The following is a 10,440-nucleotide window of genomic DNA, read 5'->3' on the forward strand; positions in this document are numbered from 1 at the left end:
GGACTAGGAAGTCACCCATGAAATACTTCCCCCTTGCTCCCAGCCCCTTCTTGGTGGTCGCCATGGCTCCTTTTCCCAATGCGAAGAGCAGCGGGGCTAAGGTACTATTTATTACACAAGGACCCGGACAGCCCAGAGAACCACTTTAATTTTCTGATATAAATATCATTACGTCACCTTGGCTGATTCCCAAAGGCACCTGCAAGTAACGGGGGTGTGCCCAGGTGGCACGGCCCCTTCCAGGCTTGGCTTGCTCCAAAGGAGTCCCTCCAAAGCCCAGCCTTGGGACAGGCCTGTCCTGGTACACTCATGATTGCTTCTTAGAAGGCATGGTCCCCCAGACCCAGGCTGGGCCTGCACAAGAGATCCTGCCACAGCCTGGTGCTCCAGGGGGTGGGTGTGGCAAGGGCCCAGCCTATGGCTGGCCTTGAGCATGGGGAGGCCCTGCCCCTGGCCCTTAATGCCTTTCCCCAGCTCACCAAAAGCACTTTGTGACTGATCCTGTGATGACAGGGGCCCTGGCTAGGCGCCACCCAGTGGTGCCTCCCCCACAGGACAAGCCAACTGGCGCCGTCCTGCACCCAATACCTGGCTCCCTCTGGTGTGGCCTGAAACCTGGGGTGCTGCTGTAGGGGAGGGGCAGCAGTGGCCCTGGAAGACGCAGCCATGTGGCCCGACCCAGGCCCCCAAGAGGCCGGCACGGCGTAAGTCTGCTGGCAGCGCTGTAGCTGCACAGGCCACCCCAAGGCTGGTCAGCTGTCGTCCTCTCCCGCGCCACTGTGTGCGCTCAGAAGATACCACTTGAGCCGCTCGGGCAAGGGCAGCGCTTTGACCTTGGTGTCCACAGGCCAGGGCTGCAGGTGCAGCCGGATGGACACCCGGCACAGGTGCTTGAGGGGTGGCGGGTGGCGCTCCAGCTGCCGCAGGGAGGCATGCAGGGCCTGCACCTGCCCTGCCAGGCTGCCCACCGGGTGGATGTCAAAGCTGGCCGGCAGCTGCAGCTTTGGGGAGTTTGTCACCATGAGGTCCAGCACAGTCTCCGCTTTGCGCAGGAGCTCCCCACAGCTCTCCTCCTCCGCGCAGCCCAGGGGGGCACAGAGCCGCTCGAAGACCAGGTGGAAGCCGGACCAGCAGCCTGCGCCGTGCAGCGAGCAGTTGTAGGCAGCTCCCGACTCCAGCAGGAAGCGCAGCAGCGGGAGGTGCAGCCGGAAGCCCTTGAGGCAGATGTACGTGAGGGACTCGTGGGCTGGACACTCGCTGGGGTCAGCCCCGTGGGCCAGCAGCAGCTGCGTGACTTGCAGGCAGAAGCGGTTGATGAGGCCGACCTCGTCCTTGTCCCCGCCCACGGTCTCGCCCAGCAGGAAGATGATACAGGTGAACACCGTGTCCCCGTCTTTGGTGGTGGCCTTGACGTCTGCCCCTGGGAGGAACCATTAGCACAAGGTGGGGGCGGCCTTCAGCCCCGGCCAGGCAAAGCTGGAGGGGGGGCCCCCAGGCTCCCCTCCCTGCCGAAAGGACGAGGCGCCGAGCCTCACCTCCTTCCAGCAGGAGCCGGATGTTGTCTGTGTTGTGGACCTGCACGCCGTCACTGCTGGCCAGAGCGTGAAGCAGAGCCGTCTTCCCTGGGAGGGAGGGAGGAAGGGAGGGAAAGGGGTGGGAGGCCAGCGACCACCAAGTGGAGGTGGGACTGGACCCCTGAAATGGACTTCCTAGGGCTGAGGGTGCATCTCCACTCCCACAGAAGTGGGCAGTCCAGCATGGCACCACTTCCCTGCACCCCAAGATGCCCAAGACCTAGGCTAGGTCTCAACAGGAACCCATGGAGGCTGGGTGCACTTAGCCACCCCTGCGGGCAGCCTTAGAGGGAAGCGCAGGACAATGAGTGCACTGTCCCCCAAAGCCTCTAGACTCTTATCTGGGCCCTTGGTGGGGAGGGGCGGGGGTGCTGGCATCAAGCTGACCTCCCAGGAGTTTGCTTAAGTGATGCCCAGCTTGGCCCCGGCCCCTCCGCCTTCCCAGAGCACCCACCATGCTTGTCAGCCGCGTTGACATCTGCGCCCAGCTCCAGGAGGCGCCGCAGGCAGGGCAGGCGCTCAGGCTCCTCGCTGGCCAGGTCCAAGGGGCTGCTCTCGTGAATCTGAGGCGGGACAGCACCAGCCAGGTTGGTGTGGTGTGGAACTGGCAGGGCTGCTCAGGACCCTAGCATGCCCCAAGCAGGCTGCTGGCTCTTACCCGGTCCCTCCGGTTGATGTCGGCCCCGTGGCGGACCAGCAGCTCCACCATGTCGGGCTGGTTCCTCAGGACGGCGATGTGCAGGGCAGTGTAGTAGGTCACAGGGTCTGAGGGGACAGGCGGCTCGCTTTAGGACCCCCTCCCCACTTAACGCATGTGGGCCTTGGTTGCCACTTCTGTTTCGTGGGGGCAATAAAATAGCCCATCCCGCTCCAGGACTGCAGAGGGCACGCAGAGAGGCTGGGCAGGGCTGGCCATGCTGCTGGGCTCTGGCTTAGTCCTGTTTTGTAGCCAGGCTGGTCTGGATTGCAAGGCTACCCTCCTGGCTCTGGGGTAACAGCCAGGTACTGGAGACCCGGCCAGGCGGTCAAGGGATGGGCTTCAGGATGTGCCCTCTTCAGCTGCTGGACCCCTGAGAAGCCCGGAGCCTCCGAGCCTGTCCTGAGGGGCTGGCAAGACACACCAGCTGTACATGGGGTCAGTCCGGACCCCCATTTTCTTGCAAGCAGTGCTGTCTGTCTCGCCTCCCTCGCCTCTCCCTGGTGAAAGCCAGAGAGGACAGCCAGAAGCTGACAGGCCTGCTGCCTAGGTGGTCCACCCATCCCCCTCGGTGACACAACAAACCCACCAGGTGGCTCCAAGTGGGAGAAAATCACCTTTGCTGCTGATGTGAATGGGACTGGCCCGGTACCCCGGCAACTGTTAACTCGACAGAGAAGCGGCAGTGTCACGCGGGCACCAAGCGAACAGCCATGCAGGCCTTGGCAGTGGGAGGCCACCCAGGGGAGGATTCCTTCTCTAGTTAGCACCCAGCCTCGAAGAGGACAGTAGAAGCAGAGGCCAGCCCTGGGCTCCTCCCACTGACCTTCGAAGTTGAGGTTGGCTCCATTCCTCAGGAGCACGTCTGCTGCCCGCATCAGCCCCAGCTCCGCCATCTTCAGCAGGGCATTGCTCACGCCTTCCTGGTAGAAGGGGGAGTGGGCCTTCTTCTCCAGAAGCTCGGTGAGGACCAGGATTCGGCTCTCCTCACTGGCAGCATAACTGGGCCTAGGACAGGGAAGCAGTCCGGCTGCACAGGAGTGGGTGGGGCCTAGCACCTGCTGAACCCACCCACAGACACAAGGCCTGGGCTCCGTGGGACACTTTTTCCTGGGATGTCTAATTGGAAAGGAGGCCACTCCTCCGGCAGGCTCTGAGACAGAGACCACACTGCCCAGCAAGCCTGCTCACTGCAATGATACAAAGTCTCCGATCTGGGACAGGACTTCAGAGCCTTGGAGGCCAGAAGCCAGAACCTGAGCCTGGTGCTCCTTTCTCGAGAGATGACCTTGCCAGAAGCTGGTGCTACTTGCCTGTAATCCCAGCTACCCAAGAGGCTGAGATCTGAAGACCTCAATTCAAAGCCAGGCTGGATAGAAGTCTGTGAGACTATTACCTCCAATTAACCACCAGAATGCCAGAAGTGGAGCTGTGGTTCAAATGACAGAGCACCAGCCCTGAGTGAAAAAGCTAAGAGGTGGTGTCGCCCCGAGTCCAAGCCCCGGTACGAAGACACACAGCATACCACATACCCATCCTCACTCCTTTGAGGAATCCAGGCTTGCCCAGAAGCCGCCTCCCTTCCCTCACCTTTCAAGCAGCCCCAAGCCTCTGGGCCCTTCCTGGCCAGCACCACCTGCTAGGAACTGCTGCTTTTCTCCCTAAAAGATGAGGCCCTGGACAGCTCCCAGAGCTTGCATCCTGCTCGGTGAAACTCGCTGCCAATGTGCCCCGTCCCGCAGTCGCACCCACCCCCGGCTTCGTCTCTCCGCTGACCCGAGTCCGCCCTAGAGGTGTCCCGGCATAAAGACACAAAACGCACTGCTAGGAAGCATCTCTGCAGGCCGCCGGGCAGGCCGATAAGCGGGGCAGCCGGGGCAGCCTCCGGGGTTCAGCACAAGCCGCCGACGCCTTTCAGGGGGGCCTCAGAGGGAGCGGGGAGAGCCTGCCATCTGATGACCCCCGGCTCTCCTCTCCACCGGGAACCCGCGCTCCCCAGCACCGACCAGCCTGTGCCCAGGCCGCCACAGAAAGCTCAGCCCCGCAGAGCTCTGCGACCAGAACCGGGGCCCGCGGGCTCCGCAGCTGCAGGCGGAGCCGACACTGCACCGCCGGCGCCCGCGGGCCTCGAGGGGCGGAGGGGCCGGGCCCGCGGGCCTCGAGGGGCGGAGGGGCCGGGCCCGCGGGCCTCGAGGGGCGGAGGGGCCGGGCCCGCGGGCCTCGAGGGGCGGAGGGGCCGGGCCCGCGGGCGGGGCCCGCGACGCACCCGTCCGGGGGCTCCTGCCGCTCGGGGTCCAGGATGCCCAGGGCGCCCAGGATGGCATCCACCAGCGGCTGGTACTCGAAGATGATCCTCCGGAAGCCGTGCAGGAAAGGCATCGTGACCACACGCTGGCCGCTCGCGGCCCCGCGGGGTCCCCTACGCGCCGCGGACCCAGTCCCGGAGACCCAGCCGCCGCACCGCCCAGGCCGCCTTCCGTACCGGAAGTGGCCTGCATCTCACTTCCGGTCCGCGCCGACCGGGCTCGAGCGCGTGCGCCACGGCGCCCCCGCGCGGCCCGGAGGACCAAGACCAGCCTGGGCGGCTCCGCCAGGGCCCGGCTCCCCGGAGGAGGCGGCCCAGGCCCGGCCCACGCTCCTCCGGATGCCCGGCTCCGGCCTCGGCCCGCCCTGCAGGCCGCGGCTGATGACGGCCGCCCCTCACCCCCGGCACGCCGCCCGGGCCCCGCCTTCGCCTCCGGGTCTGTAAAATGGGGCGATCGCCCCCACCCCGGACCAGCGCTGCCGGCCGGGCGCCGGGGCACGCCTGCAATCCCAGCCGCTCAGGACGACCGCGGTTCGAAGCCAGCCCGAGCAAGGAAGTCCGCGAGAGTCTTACCTCCAGTTAAACTCCAGGCCCAAAAGAAGCCGGAGGTGGAGGAGTGGGTCAAGTGGTAGAGCGCCCGCCGTGAGCCGTGAGCCCAGGCCTGAGACGCGCACGCGCGCGCGCACGGCCATCAGCGCGCCACAGGCGGACCGAGGCGGGCCCAAGTTGCGATCCGGGCAGCATCCCGCCACCGCAGTACCCAGCGGAGGGTGCGGCCGCCCAGGCTCCCCCGGCATTACCTAGAAGGTGGGTGCAGGGCAGGAAAAGCTGCTCCACCACGGCCAGTTCTCGGTTCTGTCGGGGTTGGGTTCCAGGACCCCTCCCACACTTCCAGAAAACCACATCATCGCCCCCTGCCCAAGCCCCTTATACAGAATGGCATCATGCTGGCCGAGGGACTACCCGTATCTTTCCATAATCGTTAACTCTAGATGACTTAAGTCATCCAGAGTTTGCCTAGGGTAAAAAAAGTTCTCAAAATCTCTCTCAGCCCATACAAATCTGTCATCTCCAGCTATATGGGAAAATGCAAATAGGAGGACTGTGGTCCAGACCAGGCTTGCATTTACAGAGTCCTTTCTTTTCTTCTCCTCTGGCTCTGGGCTGGAGAAGACCTGGACGCTCAGAAGGGAGGAGCTGACCTCTGACCCCTCACTGCCCTTTTGGGCACCATGCCATGGAGCCAGAACTGCTGGCTGCCCCTCACCCAGGCTCCTAGCTTTAGAAAGCGCTGAGCCCCTTGACCTCCCTCCTGTCAGCAACAGGAGCCTGATTTCCTCCATCTGCCTCCCATTAAGGCTCTGTCCCTCAGAGCCTCTGATTGAGCTCTGATCCTTCTCTCTTTCCTTTGCCTCTGCCCTCAACTGTCTGGCCAGTGAGCCGCCATCCTGCCGGTCAGCCCCAGAGTTCCACAGCTGAGTAGGGGTCAAACACCCAGAGCACCTTCTCCCCAGGAAGAAAGGGAGTCAGTCTGGCTACTCAGTACTCAGAGCAGGGAGACCTCACTATATATACAACTATCAACATCAACAAGAAGCAGGCAAAAACACCATTGAAAACAGGAACAAAGGATTGCACAGGAGGGTCACAAAACGTGACAAACTAAAAAAAAAATCCCAAACAACCCAAAACATAAGGAGAGATGGGCAGCCTCCATAAAAACGAACAGATAGGACTTCATATTCATGAGACAAAGAAAAATATACAAATTACAGTACCCATTGTACCAGCCCAGGTTTTGTGTTTTGGGGGTACAGCAGGCACTCATGGTGGGGGTCAGTTTTGAGGACGCCATGCTGAGACAGACCAGTTGTGATGCTCCCCACGCGCACACATACCAAAGGTGGGTCCAGGTGTGTCCCCGCAGGTGTCCTCTGTCTCCAGACTCAGGCGAGGGACTCGGGTTACTTCTGGTGAGGCCTCCTGAGCCCCACTGTTCCAGCCTCTCTCCCTAGTAGCAGGGGTGCTCAGGTTTCCACGGGCAGCCGTGCAGAGCCTCAGCCGCCACAGTGGCCATACCCACGTCCCCAAGCATGGCCAATCCTACATGACACTGCGAAATAAGGACCAGCAGGACCCACGTCACAGCCCAGGAGACTGAGGCTCAGAGGGAGGGAGAGCAAGCGAGCAGGAGGAGGGAGAATTTCCCCAGGGAGGGTGGACCAGGTGCCCCAGCTCCGATCTCTCCTGGAGGCCACTTCCCAGTGGGCTTTTATCATGGGGTCCTCTGACACACACACACACACACACTTATACACACGCACACACACTGCTGGCTCACACACAGACCCTCACACTTTCCCAATACATGTGCTATGTCCCACACATGTCACACTCAAGATACTTGTCCTTATGCTACCCCAGGCTCGCTCTCCCACACACACAGAGGGCCTCCACACTCTCCCAGCTTCTCACACACAACCACAATCTCCTCTCTCTCACCTGGGCCCAGGTGTGCAGCTTCACGGGCAGGTGGTATCCAGGCCCTCCTCCCCCTCTCCCGGGTGAGTGGGCTCAGGTGTGTCACTTAGGAGGTTTTATTTTAAGGGGGAATTTGTGGCGAGGCCTTGGGGATGTGTGGGTGTGTCAGGAGGGGGCGAGGCTGAGGCTTGAACTCAGTGCCTGGGTTCTGTCCCTTAGCCTTTTTACTCAAGGCTGGAACTCTACCACTTGAGCCATAGCTCTACTTCTGGCTTTTTGCTGATTAATTGGAGAGAAGTGTCCCATAGACTTTCCTGCCTGGGCTCATTTCAAGTCAGGATTCTCAGATCTCAGCCTTCTGAGTACCTAGGATTACAGGTGTGAGCTACCAGTGCCTGACTGAGAAGTCACTTTTTATTTCTCCCACTCCTTTCTTCCTTCCCTCTCTCCCTCCTTCCTTCCTTTCTCTCCCTCCCTCTCCTTTCCCTCCCCCCACTTCCAGTTGGTGGCCGCTCCGCACAGTGCAGTGCGCTGTCTGCCATGGCTGCCGCTGGGCAGCTTCTCTCCCCACTGTGACCAGTCTGGGCTGCGAGGCGAGCAGCAGAGAGCCGCCACCCCCTGCCCTCTCCTGCTGGCACCTCTCCAGAACCAGTCCCCCTTCCCTTGCCTTCCTCCCGTCCCTCTGACCCCCCCCCCCCATCTCTAAACCGTCCGGACTGAGTCACTGACCACAAGTTCCAGCTTGTTCAGAGTCCTGTGTGGAAAGAGAGAGCCCTGAGTCATGAGCTCCCTCTGTAGGCTCACAGGGGAAATTGAGGCACCAGAGGCTGGGACAGTAGCTGAGTGGCAGGCCATTGGCTTGGCCTGGGAAGGGGCCCAAGAAGCTCTGTGAGCCCAGTGGCTGTCCTGGACCCCCCCCCCCACCGCCCAGTCCTCACAGCTGTCCCCTCTGCTGTGGCTCCTGCAGCTGGGCTTGGCAGGGGGCTCAGGGAGCAGCTCCGGGCTGAGCCCCCAGTGGGCAGCTGGAGCCTCAGAGGACACCATGGTCCTAGCTGTGTGTCACCTCCCATCACAATCCCCACCTGGCCAGGTGCTCCCTAGAAAGGGGAGGCGCTAGGCCACAGACACCTAGGAGGATGGGGAGGTGTGAAGAACCCCAGGAGGGAGTCTAGGACCAGGCTTGGCCCTGGGCCTCACTCAGCCACGACCCATCTGCTCAAGGAGATGGACTGAGGCACCGAAGATCCCACAGAAGCCAGCTCCTGCTGAGAGCTTAGCAGGTGAGGATCCTCATGCCCAGGAGGCCCACGGGGGCCTATACCTGCCCCATCTCTGGTAATTGATTAGGCCGAAGTCCTGGACCCCAAGATAGAGACCCTGCCAGTACCTACTTGGCCTCAGGCCCTGGCAGGCCAGCTCCAGGGCCAGAGCTCAGGGGAGGGGCCTGCAGCCTAGCCCAGTTAGTCACTCTGCCAAAAGCCAGTGGAGGGCTCAGCCTCTTTAGGGAAGGGGAGGGCAGGCAGGGGGCCCAGGGCCTTTGTGCTCCAGGGGAGACTCCTCCAAGCCTTCTGGCCCTGCCTGATGAGGCTGCGGGCAGGACAGGAAAATCCCGTGGCTGGCCATCCATCCATCAGGGAGACGGAACGGGCCAGAGAGCCGCTGCCCAGGAGGGGAATCTGATCGTTAAAAGTCCCTCCTGCTGGGGGGGGGGGAACTTAATTAAATTGCTGGAGTGGCTGGGAGAGAGACCACATCTGGATCCAATATGCAGGCTTTGCTAGCTCCCCCCCCCCCCCCTTTCTAGCTGGAGACTACAGCAGGGAATATGGTAGAGCCATGGAGACCTGGTTCCCCAGGGTACAGGATTCTTGGCAGACTAGATGGGCGAGAGCCAACCAAGTCAGGCAGGCCCCCAATCCCCACAGTGAAGGAGACAGAGGCCGGGACACGGAGGCCCGTAAGAAAATAGAGGGCTACAGGGCCAGGCGGGCTGTGGGGGCTGGTTGTGTGGCTGGGAAGCCCAGGACCATTTTACAGATGGAAAGAGTAAGTCCCAGAAAGTTCTAGAAACCAACATACCCAGACAGCAGTTTTTTTTTTTTTTTGGTTGGTCATAGGGCTTGAACTCTGAGTCTAGGCGTTGTCCCAGAGCTCTTCAGCTCAAGGCGAGCGCTCTACCACGTGAGCCACAGCTCCATATCCAAGGCAAGAAACCTTTTGCACTTACCAGGCGTCTTGCCCCCACTTCCTTGGCAGGTGAGACCTTCCATTGCCCGTGGGTATCGAGTCACTTGTTCCTAGGTGTGAGGGGAGGTCACCAGGACCGGGGATGCACAGATGGCGGAGGGGGATTTGGTCGGGGCCGTCTACGTGCTGTCTCAGTGTGCGGTGTGGGTCCCTCTGGTTAAGGTGGCGTCACTTGGCATCCGTGTGTTCCACACTTGTGCTTGGATCTGAGGAGGCTGCAGGGTGGGTGACGGGTAGTCAGCTCCCAGAGGGTGTTGGCAGGGCCCAGGCAAGCTCCCCGCACCCGGGCTGTAGGTAGAGGATAATGCGGGCCTTGCACTGGGCAGGAGTGGATGGGAAGAGACAGTAAGTCTCTCTTGGCCCCTAGGATGGGGTTCCTTTGTGGGAGGCCTTTTCTGGGCCTGGAAAGGAGCAGAGAGGTCTTCAGCCTGGACCTCCTCTCAGCTACTTTCCCACCATGACTCTGGCCCTGGCTTCACACTTGCTGTTTTCTTCCCAGGTCCCAGACTCATGGCCCAAACCTGGGCCAAGTCCCCGCCAGCCAGGGTGCAGGGGAAGGAAACGGTTTCCCTCCCCTCAAGCCAACAGGCCTCCAAAAGCCCAGTTCCTCCCCTGTGACCTGGGCTGTGGCCCACTCTGTCCCTGCTCTAACAGGGTGGCTGAAGTTGAGGCCTGTTCAGTCCCCAGGCCCCTGACTGGACGGACCCTGACCCAGCCCAGGGCAGTAGAGGAATGAACTAGGTATGTATTCATGAAATGATGTCCCGTCATCTTGGTGGATCCAAAGTAGTTAAAAAAAAAATCCTTTGCGCTCTCTGGTATGGAGGGGAGAGTGGCAAAGACAAAAGCAGAGAGAAAAAAAACAGAAGCCAGACAAAAGCAAAAGCAAAAACTAGAAAAGCAACAACAACAACAAAAGCACAAATGAAAACAGAAGCAAAAAAACACCCGAAAGCTGTCACCAGCCGAGGAGGCCAGGGGCTGCCCCATGGCTCCTTCCCATCGGGTGGGCCTCCTGCCCGGCTGCACGGAAGCCTGGCCACCTTCTGCCTACTATTCTGTGTGTTCTTCAAGGCAGAGGAGTTGAGGCCACTTCTCCTACATACCTGGGAAGTCCTCCCTGATACCTGGCTTCC

General features: G+C 61.2%; 1 protein-coding gene across 1 annotated transcript; it reads right to left on the minus strand.

Moving 5' to 3' along the window:
• Window positions 1-128: 128 nt before the first annotated feature.
• On the minus strand, window positions 129-4,741 carry Asb6 (ankyrin repeat and SOCS box containing 6). The gene is made up of 6 exons (XM_042681199.1): window positions 4,538-4,741; window positions 3,098-3,279; window positions 2,233-2,339; window positions 2,029-2,137; window positions 1,536-1,622; window positions 129-1,420 (listed from the first exon to the last, which is right to left on the minus strand). The coding sequence occupies exons 1-6, from the start codon at window positions 4,648-4,650 to the stop codon at window positions 753-755; spliced, it is 1,266 nt and encodes a 421-aa protein (XP_042537133.1). The 5' UTR covers window positions 4,651-4,741; the 3' UTR covers window positions 129-752.
• Window positions 4,742-10,440: the final 5,699 nt, after the last annotated feature.

The sequence above is a fragment of the Dipodomys spectabilis genome, unplaced genomic scaffold (genome assembly GCF_019054845.1).
Source record: "Dipodomys spectabilis isolate Male_0828 unplaced genomic scaffold, ASM1905484v1 ptg000067l, whole genome shotgun sequence".
NCBI lineage: Eukaryota > Metazoa > Chordata > Mammalia > Rodentia > Heteromyidae > Dipodomys > Dipodomys spectabilis.